The sequence below is a fragment of the Pinus tabuliformis genome, chromosome 5_2, assembly GCF_031772625.1.
Source record: "Pinus tabuliformis cultivar Carrire ecotype Pingquan chromosome 5_2, CPIR1, whole genome shotgun sequence".
In the NCBI taxonomy this organism is placed as follows: Eukaryota; Viridiplantae; Streptophyta; class Pinopsida; order Pinales; family Pinaceae; genus Pinus; species Pinus tabuliformis.
In genome coordinates, this window is record NC_142306.1 from 583,166,006 (window position 1) to 583,186,187 (window position 20,182).

Here is a 20,182-nt window from a genome sequence, read left to right on the forward strand (position 1 = left end):
CCATATCCCTCTGTAACTGCCTATACAAGATCATTGCCAAGATCATAGCCAACCGCCTGAAGCCTATTCTTTCACGGCATATATCTCCTGAGCAATTTGCCTTCCTTCATCACAGACAGATTCACGAAGCTATTGCCACAGCACAAGAGCTCATGCATTCTCTGTAGCTCAAAAAGCAGAAAGGAATGATTCTAAAGGTGGACCTATCCAAGGCATTTGATAGAACAAACTGGCTCTACATTAGACTGCTGTTGACTCATCTTGGTTTTCCCTATGATTATATCAAATGGATAATGAGCTGCATCACTGATGTGTCCTACAGTGTGCTTCTCAATGGCGAAGCTACTTCTTTTTTCACTTCAGAGAGGGGCCTCAGACAGGGATGCCCTCTCTCACCCCTGCTATTCTTGCTTATTATGGAAGGATTAAGTAGGATTATTACATCTGCTCGAGATAGAAATCATCTGACCGGCATTAAAATTGCGGATAATTTTTATCTCACTCATCTATTATTTGTTGATGATATTCTGATATTCTTAAATGGCAGCATTGGGGACACTACTACTCTTCAATACTTAATCCTACTTTTCCAACAAGCTACAAGTATGATGATAAATGATATCAAGTCCACGATTACTACAGTCGGATGTACACAACATGAATTCACCTTTGCATCACAGCACTTCCCTTTCACCTCATTGGACTTGACAGAAGGTATAAAATACCTGGGTTTTATATTAAAACCTCTCGGATATAGGATAGCAGACTGGACTTGGCTCATAGCGAAAGTGGAAAAAAGACTACAGGTATGGTATCACAAATATCTCTCTCGAGCAGGCAGATTGATTCTCTTTAAAGCAGTTATTAAAGCCACTCCAGTCTACTGGATGACCTTGGCTTGGATACCTAAAGGTATATTGAGTCGATTACAAAGCATATGCTGTAGATTTCTATGGAAAGGACATCAACCGGGGAAGCTTTTTGCCTGGGTTAAATGGGACACCATTGCAAAACCCAAAAGTTGGGGAGGATGGGGCATAAAGAGACTTGATCTATTCTCCAGAGCATTAGCAGCCAAGCTTGGGTGGCAGCTCCTCACCACAAACAGTCTCTGGACCCGAGTTGCACAAGTGAAATACATCAAGCCATTGAATTTAATGGACTGGTTCCGTCTGCAGCATGGAACAAGACATAACATATCTAATATCTGGAAAGCGGTCATCGGCTCACTACCACTTCTGCGAGAAGGAATTACATGGCGTATAAAGGAAGGTAATGCTGTTCGAATTGGATTGGACCCGTGGGTCGGCTGTGGCAATGCCCATAGATTATCTGCAGACCTTATAAGATATCTACACAGCAGAGGAGTAACACACATCAAGCACATTGGCGATAACGACAATTCTTCCTTTCTCCAACAGGCATGGATATCAGCACAAGCGTTGGAGATACCAGTTCAGTGGCATCATGAATGGCAGGATTACACGGATGCCCTTACCCAGGCACATATCAGACTTACAGAAGGACCGGATGAGATAATCTGGGCCTTTGCAAAACATGGAGTATACTCCCCGAGACAAGGTTATATAAGGCTCATGGAATCCTTCAAGCCTCAGGACATCCTCCCAACCTGGAAAGCGCTCTGGAAGCTCAAGGCAGCACCTCGCACACGCTTATTGATGTGGAATATTCTCTTCGACAAGATCCCTACCGGGACCAATCTAATGAAGAGATCATTTTATGGTCCCTTCTGGTGCCACTTGTGCCGCAAGGAAGAAGAAAGTACAAAGCATCTCTTCTTAAATTGCAATACAGCTAAGGAATTTTGGCAATCCCTCATCTCTCACTATCCAATCTTAAAAAACTGGCAAGGGAGCAATCTCATGGAAGCTTGGAACAATTGGTGTCAAAATCACTCAGGAAAATTCATTAATATACCACTGCTGGTATGCTGGGCTTTATGGATTGCGCATAACCAGGCCATCTTCAACTTAAAGACCCCCCATTGGCCTGCCATTTTGCAACACACGATTGCAGATTTTGACATGCTCCCCGAAGTGGAAACCTCCCCCCCCCCCAGACCTGAGATCATAGACAAATCTAAGCCCTGGGCTTATTTTGATGGCTCTGCTCAGGAAGCAGGCTGTGGGGGTGGCGCCATCCTTTATCTCAATGAAATGCACTACTACAAGATCCAAATCAACCTAGGCAGAGGCACCAACAACTTTGCTGAACTGTGCACGACAAAACATATCATTCACTTTGCATTACAAAAACAGTGCAGACACCTACAACTATATGGAGATTCTAAAATTGTTTGCAACTGGCTGAATGATGCATCTCATTGCTATGCATTTTCATTGAGGCATATATTAGATGAAGCTAAAAGACTGATTACTTCTTTTGAATCATTTGTCTGTCGACACATCTACAGGGAACAAAACACAGTCGCAGATCAACTATCCAAAGAGGCAGCACACAGACAAGGAAATGACTGGTTGATACAGGAGGAGATAGACGGAACTTTCTACCAGCATTATCATAGACCTTTTGATGATCCCATAGGAAATGGGCTTTAAGGCCCTCATACAACAAGCACTGTTTTTTTGTATTATCATGTATATATAATCCACTGTATGGACATGTATAACAACTCTTTTTTTGGTAGCATATAGTTTATATGTCGCTCTCTGCGTAGAGCAGGACTTAAATTTTGATCATATTATAGTCACAACTAGTACAGACTTTGCAGACTCCCTGCGTGGAGACTTCTAGACTATCTATCAGATCTATAGACTGTGAACTCCACAGGCTCAGCAGCCTCCATATGAATATGCATTGGCATCTACAAAATGTAATTTCTTTATATTAATAGAAATTACGACTTTTTCCCATGGGAAAAAAATTATCATAATAATATTTATTTTTTTTGGTCAAGTAAGAATGAAGCCTTCTATTAACCGAACTAGTACATTACATATGTTACAGGGTAAACCAAACAACCCTTTCATTTACCGAAACTCAATCCAGAGGCCTGTGGATTATGGCCCACAAAACCTAACGAAAGCGTTAATGGCTATAAGCTCTTAAAACTCGGAACCATTCACTCTATCGAAAAATATCGATTACACAGGAAATAGACAGAAACCCAACCCGCAACACTTAAGGTCAGACTTCAAACATTTTACAACCACAACCATAAGTTTCAGCGAGTCCACACTTCCGGTCCATCGCCTTCCCACTGCACTCTCTGAACATCGATCTCCGATCGGCCTGATCCCAGCCATCCAACTCTTTCATTGATCCAACGGCTATCAGCTTATCGCCAAATCGAAAGTCGGTGAATCGCAATCCAACTCCTTCTCCTTCCTCCAATTGTCGATTAGACAACTTGCACGACGAAACCTCCACCGTTGATCTACACTTCGTGGATCCAATGGTCCACGATGATTTTGGGTGGACAAGTAGCACAAGGATTAACTGCCCGAAAAAGTGGTTTCCTCTCTCCTCCTCGCTGCTACGTGTCGCTTGATGAGTGGAAGCGGAGGCCTTCCTTGAGAAACTGGTTACCACTTAGACCCCGCCCGAAATACCACTTATAGTTTGAGAAACCACTTCCATCATGAATTAACTTTCGTGCATTTCCGCCAAGCGAAGACCGTCGATCTATCCCATTGGATAGTTCTCGTTCCTTTCCGCCTACACCGCTGATCTTCTTCTTAACAATGGATTTATGCTTAAACCCCATTTTCTCTGCCATACTTCATTTAACACACATACACTCATATATAACAAAATTTTGTTAATCAAAGGATCGCCATCGATCCTTATAGTGATCGATGGCCGATCAAACCTACAAGATTTCCAAAATCGATCCTCACGCCAATACAAACTGTAGACTGTTGCCACACAACAGGAAAACATTTTAGGCTTCCCTATCCTCCCTCCTGTCTCCTGAGCCTCCTTGATCCATCCTGTCAACCCATCGATCCCTATCTTTGGCAGCCTAACAGAGACAATCCTCTAACAGTTTTCCTGGTGGTAACAACTCCCAAATGTGCTAAGTGTCCCTTTCCTTATTAATCACTCCTTCGTTCGCCAAACGATTAGCTAACATGTTAGCTTTTCTTTTCACATGGACAAAGCTTACAATTCTTAGGGTTTGCAGGTGAGTGTAGATACGATGAAATACCTGTGATAGCCTCCAGTGTTTCGACACTTTATCTGGTGATATACCATTGCAAATTTTCTTGGCCGCTCTAATAATCAATTCTGAATCTGCTTCAATGATGACATTGTATGAATTTGAATCCACCAAGATTTCCAAGCATTGCTCTAAGGCCATGAGTTCCACCATGTTATTAGTGGCCTTCCCCAAGTGGCCATGAAAGATCTCCTTTATTTGAACCTGTTGATCTCTTATAACACCCCCAAAACCAGTTAACCCTGGATTGCCCTTAGATGCTCCATCTATGTTGACCTTTAAGAAGCCATGTGGAGGAGGCTTCCAAATATTTATATCTGCATTTGTTTGGCGCACACCTTTGATTATGCCCTATGGGCCTATAGACTGGAGACCCAAATGCAGTAGAATACATGCATCTTGGGGTAGGGGAGGGTCCTTAGAAAGTTTCCTTAACAAGCTGCTGACTGTGTCTTTGAGCTGCCTTAAAATTTGGGCAATTATATGCTAGGGCTTGCTTGCTGTGTTCTTGAAGATCCGATTGTTGCGTTCTTTCCAAACATTCCAGATGACAAATCCTGGAACTAGAGTCCAAACTTTATTAATGATTTCATTCCCTGGGAAGTTTTTCCTCCAATTCTTCAAAGCGTTGGAGATGCTGAGCATATCCCTATCAGTGTGCCTAAAGATTGAGGCCACCCATTCCCACACGGTAAAGGTGAAAGCGTAGAGGTTGATAAGGTGATCCATCGTCTCCTCTTGTGAGCCACAAAGGTAACATTTGGAAGGTCCAGTGAAGCCTTTTTTCAGGAGGTTCTCCCAAGTAAAATTTTCCTTTGATGAACTAGCCAAATAAATAACTTTATTTTCATCTAGTGGGGGCTTTGCTAAAGATTCTTCCAAACTTGATCAGGGTTTAGGTAGTTAAATCCTGTTACTACTTGTTTAGCTTCTTTGAGGTTAAAGGTTCCTTCGGTGTTCTTTACCGATCTTAGTTTATCAAGAAAGGAGGATACCAGAATACTCCTATGCTCTAGATCCTGAGCAAGAGAGTCTGCTTGGGCCTTCAGAGGGCTCTCCTCACTATGGCCTAGATCCTTCCAAATCCTCCATTTTCCATTGTTCCTTACCTGGTCCCAGAAGTCATTTACCATAAGTAGACCTTTGTTGTCTGTGTCATTTTTGAGAGCTGTTAATTCCTCCTTGTACAAGTTGGGTTCCTATTGCCAGTTATCCTCCAAAAATCGTGCTAGGTTCCCAGCTCGAATCTCCCAGAAGCTATGTTGCTGAACAATGCCTTTATTTTCCCAAGAAAGTTTCCAAATGTGGGAGCCCTTAATATGCCCTGACATTCGAATGTGATCTTTCTCCTACCAATTCTTGGCATATTTTTGTCTCCAACACTTAGCCCAGGGAGTTGTCAATTCCTTGATCCACCTCCACTAGAGTTTAGCTCCCGAAAAACTACTGAGGGGGATCATGAAGCCCCAAGCCACCATGGCTCTTAGGTTTGCAGATCTTGTCCCAGGCTACTAAAGCCCATTCCTTTTTCTCTTCTCCTTTGCCCCATAGAAAATACCTTTGTATGCTCATGATCTATTGCTTAATTCCTTTAGGAGTAGGAAGAGCTAAAAGCATGAACATGGGAATTGCCTACAGGACAACCTATGTGAGCACAAGGCGCCCCGCAAAATTTAAAGACCTGCATGTCCATTTTCTGATCTTGTCCTAAAGTTTATTTATTATTGGCTCCAACACTTCCTTGCTTAGAGGTTTATCTGTGAGAGGTATGGCCAGATACTTGGAAGGTAGCTGGTCCCTTTGAAACCCAATAATTCTGGTGATGTTTCTCTGAATAGCAATGTTAGAGTTAAAGAAAAAACCTTTTGATTTGTTGAGGCTTACCTCTGTGCCAGCTGCCATAGAAAAGTCATTCAAAATATGTTTGATCGTTCTGGCTTCCCTGACTGTGGGTATGCCCTGCAACATTGTGTCATCCACAAATTGTTGATGAGTGTTTGCCGCTCCATCCAAGGTGAGTTTGATACCCTAGATTCTTCCTTCAGCATTTGCCATTTTAATCACTCTACCTAGCCCTTCCATCATGAGAACAAACAGGAAGGGTGAGAGCGGATCCCCTTGTCTGAGACCTCTGGAGGGTGTGAAGAGTCTTGAAGGAGCACCATTAGGTAGGATGGAAAAACTAGTCGTGGTAACTAGTGCCATAACCCAACTTATCCAGTTTTGGTCGAAGCCATAGGCTTTTAAAACTGCCCTAATATAAGACCAACTTAGCTTGTCGTAAGCTTTCGCTAGGTCCACCTGAATGATCATACCAGCTTTCTTGTTGCTTTTGAGAGAGTGTCCCACCTCATGCACTTGGATGATGTTATTGAGGATTTGTCTTCCTTCCACATAGCCCGTTCGCTCCTCTGAGATGAGAGCTAGTAAGAAGGGCTTGAGTCTATTGGCAGTCACCTTGGAAATAATTTTATACACCACATTGCATAAAGCTATGGGTATGAAGCCATCCGGAGTCATGGCTTTTTCCCATTTTGGGATCAAAGCTATGAAGGAAGCATTAAAAGCCTTCAGAACCTTTTTGGATCTTCTTGAGTCTTCCACCACCTCAAGGACATCCTGTTTCACTATTTTCTAGCAGGCTTTGAAGAAGTCTACATTGAATCCATCCGGGCCTGGAGCTTTTCCATTTTGCATTTCATTGATCACTTCACTGACCTCCTCTTCCAACACTAGCCTATTAAGATTGTGATTGTCCTCTCTGGTAACCAGCTGAGGGATATACTGAGTGAAATGGTTGATGAACCTAGACCTATCCTCTAGAGGCTCCTCTACTATACAGAGGAAATGTTGTACCAGGATAGCTTCCATGTCTTTTTGAGAGATGAGTTCTCTCCCTTGAGAATCTTTGAGCTTTGTGATTCTATTGTGTGCCATGTGATCCATGGTGGATTTATGAAAGAACTTCGTGTTTCTTTCTCCCTCTCTAATCCACTGTATCCTTGATTTCTGTCTCCAGAAAATCTCCTCTTGCAAGCACCTATCTTCCCATTATTCTTGTAAAGAATCAGGTAGGTTTTTCCAATCCTCAGTAAAGCCCTCTGTGATGCTGTTCTGATTGATCTCCTAGAGTTTCTGCTCAACTTCTTTTTTGGCTTTGAAGATATTGCCAAATTCCTTTTTGTTCCAATCTTTAAGCCTAGATTTGATATGTTTAAGTTTCTGTTGGAGGAGGAAAATTCTAGTGCCTTGAATGTTTTGATCCTCTCTCCACCATTTGTCAATATTACTGATGAATTCAGGGTGAGAGAGCCAAGCATTTTCAAACTTGAAAGGTCTGTTTCTTGGTGTACCCAGAAAAGTGGCTTCTAGCTGTACAGGCTAATGGTCCGAACCTCCAAAGGGAAGAATAGAAGCTGTCATGGTAGGGCCTGAGAGAAAGAGGTCCTCTGAAATAATAAATCTATCTAGTTTAGAGGAAACTTGTGAAGCCCCTCCCCTCTTGTTGTTCCAGGTGAAGGACCCATTTATTGTTTCAGTATCCACTAACACCATGTTCATTATGAAGTTCTGGAAGGCCTTGGAGTCTCTGCCTAGCTGTCTGATACCGTCTTTTTCCTCTGTAAGAGATTTTATCATATTGAAATCTCCTGCAATGATCCAGGGCATATTAGGGTGTCTTGCTCTTAGTTCCTCAAGGGATGTGAGAAGCTTGAGTATGAATTCTTACTTTTGAGGTCCATAGACATTTGTGATCATATATATATCCTTATCCCCTAAAGGTTGACATACCAAAGAAAGATAGTTCCTCGATGCCTCAGCATCCAGGATTCCAAATTTCTGAGGATCCCACAGTGTGAGAATCCCCCCCACTGAGTTTTTTTCTTTAACCTCTAGATGCTCATACTTGATTAGCCATTTATTATTAATTTCTCTAATATTATCCATTGAACATTTTGTATCGTGGACAAAAATCATATATGGTTTCTCTTCTTTTATTCTATTACTGAGATTTATTTGTTTCCTTCTATTTCCTATGCCTCTAATATTCCAGGTTGTGAGCTTCATTAAGAAAGGTTTGTAAAGGAATAACTCGTGAGATCTTTCATATTACCTGAGTTAATCAATAGTTTCCCACATTCGTTCAGCAACTCATTCTATCTTTTTCTTCCTCTTTTCCTGCCTGGGTTCTTTGGAGATTGTGCCTGTGTTTCCTCCATCATCTTGACCCCTCTATGCTCCTGGATTTCATGATTTCTTTTGACTCCAGATCCCTTCGATTGTGATCTCCATAGGAAGAGCTGCTGAACCCTATCATATTCCTCTTTTGGCAGGGAGTTCACTCCTTTGGTCATCCCTTGTTCCAAAAATTTCTCTAGATCTAGATTTTCACTATCTAGAATCTCCTACAATTCATGGTCCTTCGTTCCTGCCTCACTTGGAGTCATCTCATGGTCCCTATTTATCTCCATACTGCTTGGCAGATCCTCCTTTTGTTGGCTGTTATCTATGATATCTTCCATGTTGTCATCCTTTTCCTTCTCAGTGATAATGTTCTCCATTTCCTGGTTTGTTTCTTTGTTTCCTTCTTCTTCTTCTAGGATCTTAAAGCTATTGTGGCTCGGTTGTCTTTCCTCATTGGTCTTCTTTTGTGGCCTCCTTCCGCCTTTCCCTTTGTCCCCAACCTTGGTAAAACCCTCAGAATTTTTATCCACAGTGGTATTCACATTTCTCTCCATGTTGTTTGTTGTGCAATATCTATATAAATGCCGATGCTCATGGCATTTGCGGCATCTAAATGGGATGTGCTCATAGTCCACTGCTTGCACCCATTCTTCATCATATACTTCTAAAATTATTTCGTCGAGAAGTGCTCCAGATAAATCCATTTCCACACATATCCAAGCGAAGGTAGTATATTTACCTTTCAGAGTCACATCTGAGATTTTTAGAAAATGCCCCAGTTTGTTGCCTATTGTTTTCAGAGATTCCGGTAGCTAATAATCCAGAGGAAGGGAGTATAGTCTGATCCATACCAATACCGATGTGAATGTCTCATGTTCTGGGACAAAGTTCATCATCCATGGCTACATGTAGAGGCCTGTTGCAACATAGAAATATGGTCCTCCTTCGAACACTCTGTCTTTATCCTCTAGGCTTGTGAATACTACTGTGAAGAAGCCCTTAGATCCCAGATGAAGGTGTATTTCCCCCTTTGGCTTCCAGTGGCTCCTTATCCATACCTGCAATGCCCTCTCCATTGGCCATATCCCCATGAATTTGCATATGACTACATATTCCATCATATGATCCCTATGTGCTTGTAGCGCTGGGTCACTTAAGATGACCCAAGGTATGATGTTCGACTTGGGTTTGCAGACCCCAGTTGTCCTTATGGAAGTAGGTTTTTGACTGCTACCCCCTTTTTCCTTCTCCTTACTAGCTTCCTGCTGCTCCCCTTCCTGTTCATGAGGTTTGCTTCTTCCCAATGTTTCCGTGTTTCTTGCCTCTGTTGCCTTCTCCAGAGGTTTCTTGAAACTTTGCTTTCCCGCACCCTTGTTTCTATCTGTAACTACTTGACTGTAGGAGGGAGCAGCACTCCCCCTGCGCGTCCTGCCATGGTGCCCAATGCCAAAACCCTAGCGCCAACCCTAGATCAAGTTGCAAAGCTCGATGCGGAAAACATTCTCACTCTTCCGATCCTTATTATTATCAATAATATTTATTATTATTATTCTCTAATTATTATAAAATATTATTATTAATATATTATAGTTATCCTAATAATTATAATAAATATTATTATTATTATAAATATTATTATATTATTATTATTATTATAAATATTATTGTATTATAATAATATATTGATATTATCAATTATATAAAAACCTAAGGGATTATTGATATTATAAACCTAAGAGATTATTAATATTATAAACCCAACAGATTAATAAAACTTAGGGATTAATATTAAGCACCCAAAGGATTAATATTAAACCCAAGGAAATAATAACTCAAGGGATTAATAATAAAAACTCAAGGGGTTAATATAAACCTAAAGGATTAATAAAACGAAACTATTAATATTATAAATACAAGGTATTGATAAATCCAAGGGATTAATATTATAAACCCAATATTCATTAATAAAATTTATTAATTATTATTAATAATAGTAATATTAAGGTTTATTAATAATATTAAAATTGTTATTTATATACACACACACACACACACAAATTTTCTCATATTTAAATATGTAAAATTGAAATGTATAACCATTACAATTATACTAACACAACCACATTAATAATAGATGCCAATGTAATAGATTTAATAATAATAATATATTTATAATTATCATAATACTATTTATTATTATTATTTTCTAATTATTATAAAATATTATTATTAATATATTATAATTATCCTAATAATTATAATAAATAATAATATATTATTATTATTATTATGATAAATATTATTATACTATTATTATTATAATAAATATTATTGTATTATAATAATATATTGATATTATCAATAATATAAAAACTTAAGGGATTATTGATATTATAAACCTAAGAGATTATTAATATTATAAATCCAAGTTATTGATAAATCCAAGAGATTAATATTATAAACCCAGTGTATTGATAAACCTAAAAGATTAATGTTAAAGCCAAGGGAACAATATTAAACCCTTATGCTAAACCAAATATTATAAACACTAACACTTGGATTTAATGATAAAGTTTAATATTAGTGTTTATAAAATTGGATTTCATATTAGGGTTTGTAATATTGGGTTTAACATTACAGATAATTACTGGGTTTAGTATTAGGGTTTATAGTACTCGTTTTGATATTGGGTTTTTAGTATTTTATTTAATATTAAATTTTATAATATTGGTTTTATAATGTTAGGGTTAAATATAAGTGTTTATTATATTGGGTTTAATATGGGGGTTGTAATATAAGTGTTTAATTTAACCATAACCATCATCAACTATTGTCAACCATGGTTAATCATAGTCAACCATAGTGCAATGTCCAATTGTGACAAAGATTGTCTTAAAGGAAAGTCAACCATGGTCAACTATGCTCCCACATCACATTGTGACAAAGATTGTCTCAATATGAAAATCAACCATGGTCAATCATGGTCAATCATTGTCCAAAGCCACAATTATGACAAATATTTTGTTGATATTCAGGTAATAATGCCTTCTGGTTGGATTTGCCTCCATATATGCAAATGTATGAAGTTGAAAATGTTGAGAATTTGAGATTATATGAGCCTCGTTTTATTGATGATCAAGGAGATCATGTTCACATTCCTTCAATAGAATATTTCTCTCCAGAATTTCTTTAAGAATCAGAGCAAGACACCATCCTTGACAGAAGAACAAGAACTTCAAAATGAGGGAATGTGGAGTACCTTTATGTTGGACTCAAAGGCACAAATCCAAAAAAATATAAGTGGATTGAGATTGGAAGGGTGAGGGAACTGTACCCTCATCTATTTATTGATTGAAAGTAGTCTTTTGTAGGGCCAAAAGCTTCTAGTGGGGAGGAGGGATCCAAGGGATCAATAAAGTGCTCAAGATTCAAAGTGTTAAAAAGTGATTAAAACCTATACCAGTGCATACATCTCGATGACCTGAATCCAACACAACTGGAAATTCTCCAAACTGATATCGCATGCTTCTGATATCACATTCTAATTGATTTCCCAAACAGGTAAAAATATCTGTAGATGGGTTGTAGGACTATGAACTGGGTAGTCTATATACTGAATGGGAAGGATGACTGTAGATATTGGGCCAATCGCAGGTTTCCAAGTGTCCAAGTGTGATTGGTTTGAATTTTTCTTTGTTTTATTGGTTGAAGTGGATTTGACATGGTCCAATGAATGGAGGACACTTGGGCCAATGGAGGGCTGCCACGTGTCTTCCCAACTTTGCATTAAATTTTTGTGAAGGTTTAACTACAACTGGCCAAATTTGAACATATGACCTATCGATTTGCTTCACAGAGCCTTACTGCATGATTGTCGAGGTGGTTCTTAACCTTATGGTTCACAACATATGTTTAATGTTTACGTGAATAATGTTTGGGGGATGGGGCCAGGGCTAACCCCTATCCCTCGGTCATCCTACACCCATAGGACCACAAGCAGGGGAGCCAGGGGTGTGGGCTTAGCCTTGCCCCTAGGTTTTGGCATGATCAAATAGGAGCCACAAGAGTGTGAACCAAGCAGCGGAGCACAGAAGGTTAGTGGGGGTGGAGTTGGGGACCAACCCCAAGTCACGTTGCGGCACCTATAATGAATGACGAAGGGCTTGGTGGAGGTTGTTGCAATAGGCGCAGAGTTTCAAGACCATCCCCAGTTACATGGTGTCATAAAACCTCACACCGCCTGCAGTGTGCTTAGCGTGGGTTATGGATTAGGCGCATAAATTTTGGGATAAGCACAGTTTTATGCCACCCATGGAACCAACACCGAAGGCCCAGGGGATATGCTGATGGGGACAAGAAGTTAGCCCCAGCACCCAAGCACATGGCCCCATGTGGCCCTAGTTTTCTGCCTAAGGATTTACTAGGAAAATTAAACAATCGACATTTTGCCCCGTTTTCAGCACAAATTTCACCGGCAATGGGCGAAATTGTCACTCGGCATGCCTTGGAAAGTTAGAAACTGTAGATCAGTTAGTAATCCAGTGCAGTTTGTGGGGAAGTTACTAGAAGAAACATTGGGAGAGCATAAATTCTTTAGTTTTTGGCCAAATTGAGCCCAACAAGAGCCCATCTAGGGGTTTTTGACAATTTTGTAGCTATCGGAGATATACTATTTTTATTTTCAGTATTTTGAATCGATGTAAAAACAAATTTGAGCACTTAATGTAAGAGGCCTATCATTGGAAGCCAGACCAGGAGATGTAGCCTAGGAGACGGGTGAACTCCTTTATCATTTTTCTTGTTATGTATTTCTGATATGGTATATTGTCTCTATTTTATGTTGTTAACTAAATTTAAAAACCATAATTTTATGTCTTTTGCAAAGTGTTCCATTGCCTACAATACATAAAAGTTTTACTTGCAATTTTACCATCACCTTCAAGTTTACATTACAGATCATCTCTCTTTCAAATTACTAACCTAGTATCAGAGCTAGTTCTGTCTTGATTCCCTTATGGGAAGGCCAAGATGAAAAGAGATCTTTGAGTGTTATTTTCTTTGCACATAGATTAGTTTAGTGTGTGACTTTCACGTTCCTATGTGCAAAGGCTATTCAAGATTATGCCATCTGTTTTCATTAGTTTTGGTTAAGTTTGTAGGCATCATCGAACTTGTCTCCTTTGTCATTTGTTGGGCAAAGATGTCATCCTTAAATTATTCTCTCTCGTTGTTGTGAATATGTTTTTTCTTTAATATGGATGTATTTACATTGATGTTGAATAAGAGCCTTTATAGCAGTAGATGCTTGATCTTGCGCTGTTCATAGAGGGAGGTGTTCCTTGCTTGGAAATGCATAGAAGGACTTGTATTGTGATTTAAAAGGAAATAAAGGTCAAGCAGTGGGCACCACTGTAAGTGGAGGAGCGACGTGCCCACGTGTTACAATGCACTAACCATAACATGCACAGTGATTTGAAGCCTCAGTGTGCTAAAAATCCTTCAATGCGTTTATTCTATTGGCTACTCAATCGCAACAAGAAGCCGAATTGAAGGTTCAAGACGTGGCTCTTGATGCCTTTCTGACTACAATGGAAGATTACGTTAGTGATTGAGGAGAAGTTGCACATGAACGAGGAGGACATAAGCTGCATAGTGGGATTTGAGTATATTCAAACTTGACATCATTAAATAATGAGTTGCTTGCATTGTGTGCATTTTTGGTGGCTGTGGGGAGGCGAATATCATTTTTTTACGTCTGCGGGGACAAGATTTTTGCGTCATATCTCGCTTTACTTGTTGCAAGATCACTAAAATCGGTGTGGCAGATCTTGGAAAATATGGGATAGAGGGCTTGTGTAAAGAAAAGCAGCCCTGCCTGAAAGACACATCTATAGGGATCTATGCTAACGAAAATCCAGATCTTTGCTTGAGTATATGTCAACGACAAGATCTATCATGTGTAATTTGGGCATTCAAGGATCCTGTGGGCGTATTCTGGTATGTCAGGGCTCATAAGTTAGTAGTAGATGACCACGGTATGATTCTCATTTCTTGATTTCACAATTATGGGCATTTGGGCATTCAAGGTGACGACTAACATGGGGAATAGTATTAAGCATGGCATTTATATGTCTAATTGTCATCTTATTGTTCTGATCATGGTTCCTGTGGTAGTTGTATTTTAATTGTATGTTTGTTTGTATGTTTATTGTGTGAGTTGAAGTAGTTTCTATTCTAGTTATGAAAAGGGTTGGTGATTCTTAAACTGGAAGCCCCGGTGTCTGAAACATCAATTCTTGTGTGTTAGTAAGGTTAAGTTGTTTGATAAACTTTTGAATACATTCAGTATCCAGACCTCCATCCCAGCAACTGATGGATAGCTGAAAGAAAAATATCTATCAGATGGTGGTTGGTCCATAGGATGGTTCATTAGTTGACGACTCTTATCACAGAAGCCCCGAAAAGCCTAGTTGTCAATATTGTTGATATTGCAAAGTTCATCAATGATGGTTAGAGGCAATTACGTTTTAAATGGAGATCAAGATAAAACTCTAAGATGTGTTGGTGAAAGAGTGGTGTTTTCAAGATTCCAGAGTGGATGTGAGTACTGAACCAGACAAATATTATCTTTTTTGTTGTAATATGTGCAGGGAAAATTTTAAGGATGGAATTTTTTTTTAAGATTAGAAACCTTAGCGAACGTTACTAATCCATAATATGCAAACTATAAAATGCTTGGTGATATTTTAGTAAAAATATCCAAACTTCTAATGATTTTGTATAGTCTCTATTAAATTTTGGTGATTTTTAAGGTAAAATACATTTTTCTTATAAAATTTGGGCGAATCATTTTTAGGAAAAAAATGGGCAATGGCGTATCTTTTTTTTTGGAAAAAGCATGGAAAATTAGCCCATCTGTGAATATTATCCCTAAAATTTTCCCTGAATATGCGTTTCCAATGTTTTCCATGTAACCATTAAGGGACGGTGTTGGAAGTAATGCTTCCATGTGTTGTTGTGAGTTGTCATTGTGAGTCCCTAGGTGTCATTCTAGAAGTAGTTATTTCCCTAAGTGTGTGAGTCGTCTATGAGTCATAGATTCACCTTCTTCAGATCTTATCATCTAGAATTCGGTGATCTAATTATTATATATGCAACTTCTTAATGTGATCAATAAAACACTGTGTGTGATCTTTTGAGTGTATAATATCTCTTAGCTCTCTTTCAAATTTCTAACAGTAATTCACTCTTTAACCCTGTGAGTAAAGCTATGTTAACATAATTCACTCTTTGACCCTGTGGCTAAATATAAGATATTTTTCAACCATTCATATCCATAGGATATTAGGATTGTACAAATTAAGGTATATTTTCAAATTTTGATATAACGTTAAGTGCTCTAATTTTACTAAATTTTTTTAATTAGGAAAAAATTATTTACAAAGTAAAGGTAAGATTTTCAATTTTCAAGGTTGCACCACAACTCGTATAATAATACACTAATAATTATAAGAGTTAAACAAGCCCCTTGGAATATTAGCGTTGCACAAAATCAACAACTTTAAGTTATGAATTTTCTAATTCTGATTTAATTTTAGAAAAAATATTTTAAATTCTAATTAAATTTCAAGCAAAATTAATAGAAAAAAGCTATCCATAAACAAGAGTAAGATATTTTTAACAACAACAAAACTTGAAACTATTACAACAATATATTCAACATAAATTCTCCATGTAAAAATCCCTCAAATACTAAGATTATACAAAATCAACAACTTTAATTTACTCTTTTCCAATTTTTCATACAAAATTAATTAAAAGAAAACAACAAACTCAAACACTTCAAATTAGATGGACTCAATAAATATTGTTGTCTTTGACATGTGGATAACGGATCATGGTAGTTATTTATTGAGAGTTAATTTGACTGCGTTGTTGTGGATCCCACCAGAGATCTTTATAGCCTTGGAAATTATAGACAGTGTCAGGAAATATAAGGTTCAGATCCTTTTGTGGCCACATTATTCTTGTAGGATGTTCAAGATATCTGGTTCTGTTGATAGTATAATATTTATTGAATTTTTTGGTTCTATTGCCTCCATCATTCCATATGAAACTGATATCATGAAAACTTTCCCTTAACGCTTCGCCTGCAAGATTAGAATACATCATTGAATTCTTATACACCATATCATGTGTTATGAAACCAGCTCAAAAAAAGATAGAAAAGATAGATCAACGCCTTAGAATTCAGCCTCTTCGAGGGGGCAACCTCCTTTACATTACACAAATTAACAATTCTTGGATGATACAAATGACAAGACCTCCTTTCTATATATAGGAGTCTAAGGGGCCATAACATAATGAGAGTCGACATAACAATAATAATGTAAGGGCACAATAATAACAATAGTGGGCTTCTATGGGGCACAATAATAACCATATAGGGACTACATGGGCACAACAATATAATAAGGGGGTTGTACTAATAAAAATAAGGGGTTACACTAGTAGTATAGGGACCTAACATGCCCCTCTCCTTCAAAAAGTGTTGTCCTCAATGATTGAGTAGTTCTTGATGCTTCGGTATAAAATTCTTGTCCTCCCATGTGGAATCTTCAGCGGATAAGTTCTTCCACTTGATGATATACTCTGAAATTGATTGATTTCGTAGCTGTCGGGTTCTTGTTTCTGTGACTGCTCCAGGTTCCAATATGATTTTTCCTTCCTCGTCAAGTTCTAGCAATATTGTTTGAACTGGGATCTTCTGCAACTTTTGAATGAGTGGCCACACTTCTTTTTCCTTCTTCCATTCATCTCTTGCTTTGTTTATCCAATCTTGTTGAATAATAGAAATAGCACAAAACAATGCTTCCACATCCTCATCCTTTCTTGAGAGTGCATCTGCAACAACATTTTGCTTCCCTTTTTTGTAGATGATTTCAAAGTCATAACCTAACATATTTGTGACCAATTTTTTCTATTCCTCTAAAAATAATGTTTGTTCTAAAAAGTATTTAATGCTATCATGATCCATTTTTACCTTGAAGTGTCTTCCCATTAGGTAAGGCCGCCATTTCTTAATTTCATGTAGTATTTCCAACATTTCCTTTTCATAAATAGCTTTCTTGAGATGTAGCCATAAAAATACCCAATCGCCTCCATAAACTTCTTTCACTGGGATGTTGATCTACCTGTTGCTTCATTTGATTCTGCACCAAAGTGGCATTATCCTTTAAAAGTTGGAGAACTTGTTGTTGATGCTTGATGTGATATTTCACTGCTTGAATATTTTTCTTCTTAATACGTCCTTCTATCTTGAGAGTTTGAGGAGTGGTAATTTCTTCCAATGCATTACAAGATATGGTTGGATTCATTTCTTGATGATCGATGTGATCTTTCACTTGTTGAACATTTTTCTTCTTGATATGTCTTTCTATCTTCATAATTTGAGGAGTGGTAATTCCGGCCAATGCATTACAAGATATGATCGGATTCATTTCTTCTTTCTCGATGTGATATTTCACTTCTTGAACCTTTTTCTTCTTGATATTTCCTTCTACCTTGAGAGTTTGAGGAGTGGTAATTCTTGCCAATGCTTTACAAGATATGGTTGGATTCATTTCTTCTGTCTCTGCGGTTGGTTCCTGGTGTATATCCTCTTCTTTTGATGTTTCTTGATCCTTTTCTTCCTCCTCTTCACACTCAATGTAAAATAATTTCTTCTCAGCACACTTATGACCTTTAATGTATTTGTTATCACAATTGTAGCAAAGCCCTTTTGCTCTTTTTTCTTCCAATTGTTGTGGTGTCAACCTTGTAGGTTTTGGAAGGCTAGGAGAAACAACACTTCCATATTTATAGTTGTGAGGGGTAGACTTCTTTGTTGCCATAATTTTTCTTTCCACTTTTCTTTCCAACCTGAATGCATTCTTCAATGAATCAAGTTCCCAAAGACGAACCTCATGTTGAATGTTATCCTTTAAAGTCCCTATGAAGACATCAATCCTTTACTTCTCTGGAATATCATTTACCCTTATGTTCAATTTTTAAAAGTCCACATTGTGCTCTGCCATTGACCCCTTTTGTTCGAGATTTATCAATTGGCTAAAGAAGGTGTTACTCTTTGTATCCTCATAATGTGCTATCATTTCCTCCATGAAAATTGACCAAGTGACAAGTGGTTTACGAGAAAAAATCCCTTTATACCATAAAAATTGATTTGGTTCTAAATACAAAGATGAAATATGTACCTTTTGTAACAGTTGCAGCTCATGTAGATCAAAATATTTCTCCATATGTAGTATGTAATTTAACAGATCCTTGCCATCAAACTTTCTCATATCGCCTTTTCTTGATTTTAGGTGCTCGATCTTGAAATAACTGTAACTTTGTAATTTCAGATCTCCAAGTTCTGAAATTGCATTTTGCATTAGGCCTCTGATTCCTCTTTCTAACCCCACAAGTCTGATCAAGATTGGATTCTGCAAGGAAGAGATATGTCAAATCTCCCACGATGACCTGATTATAGACTAGTTCAGTTGAGTGAACTTGTACAAAGTTCCACGTGTCATTATTTCAACCTTTAGACATGAAACTAATATACAGAAAACTACAGGCCGTCCTCTTTCTGAAACTTCTTACGAAATTTCAATCTGATGCTCATAACAAAAGTTATGACGATTTACCCATGTCACCTATTTGGAATGTAATTCAGGAGTCTGCAAAAACCCTAACTTCCTCAAATCATGTATCCAAAAATATAGTGAGACAAGCTTTGAAATTCAGACCCAATGTTCAGAATGATTTCGGCTCAAATGTTTTTTTTTAGCTTCCGAAATGTCGCAGAAACAAAGTTATAGCGAACATGCCACGATGACCTATTTGGAGCAGCAAAACTCTAGAATCCAAAGCTATGATACCAAATGTTATGAAACCAGCTCACAAAAAGATAGAAAAAATAGATCAATGCCTTAGAATTCAGCCTCTTTGAGGGGGGAACCTCCTTTACATTACACGAATGAACAATTCTTGGATGATACAAATGACAAGACCTCCTTTCTATATATAGGAGTCTAAGGGGTCATAATATAATTAGAGCCAGCATAACAATAATAATGTAAGGGCACAATAATAACAATAGTGGGCTTCTATGGGGCACAATAATAACCATATGGGGAATGCATGGGCACAACAATATAATAAGGGGGTTGTACTAATAACAAGAAGGGGTTACACTAGTAGTATAGGGACCTAACATCATGTATCCAAGTGCTGGACTTAGGGTAAATCTTTCTTTCTGGTACAAGGTGTTGTAAGTCCTTATGAGGTTGTAGATTTGCATCCATAACTTTGGTGTTTCTTAATTTCCAAGTGGGTTTCCATTTTTCCGCATAGATTGGCCATGAGGTGTTGTCTGGGATATTTCTAAGTTTTTCTTGTTGTGTTGTAGGGTCCCATTCAGTGACAATAACCATTAGATGATTTTCTTTTTTTAGATACTCCCGACTCAAAAAATCTGGTAGATAGTTTCTTTCTCCCTTTATATGCTCAACATCAAAATCAAAATTTGCAAACAATGCTTGCCATCTAGCAAACTTGGATTCACTAGACTTTTTAATGTCTTTTGTCAGAACTTTTTTGAGTGCAGAGGCATCAGTTCTGAGTAAAAATTTCTTGTGTACAAGGTGGAGATCGAACTTGTCAATACAATTCCAAGCCACTTTGACTTCCTTTTCAATTGTTGAATAATTCTGTTCGGCCAAATTCCATGTTCTTGAGGAAAATTGTATG

The 20,182-nt window shown here is 38.1% G+C and overlaps 1 protein-coding gene across 1 annotated transcript; it reads left to right on the forward strand.

The window, feature by feature from the left end:
• Nucleotides 1-293: 293 nt before the first annotated feature.
• LOC149160328 (uncharacterized) lies at nucleotides 294-2,579 on the forward strand. Its single transcript, XM_089434583.1, has 2 exons — nucleotides 294-2,236; nucleotides 2,435-2,579. Exons 1-2 carry the CDS (start codon nucleotides 294-296, stop codon nucleotides 2,577-2,579), a joined length of 2,088 nt encoding a protein of 695 aa, XP_089290709.1.
• Nucleotides 2,580-20,182: the final 17,603 nt, after the last annotated feature.

Excerpts from the sequence above, each read along its gene's own strand:
- LOC149160328 (XM_089434583.1), top strand. The coding sequence starts at position 294 with ATGAGCTGCATCACTGATGTGTCCTACAGTGTGCTTCTCAATGGCGAA. Across the intron at positions 2,237-2,434 it reads ACCAACAACTTTGCTGAACT|GGAACAAAACACAGTCGCAG; the intron begins GTGCACGACAAA and ends ACACATCTACAG.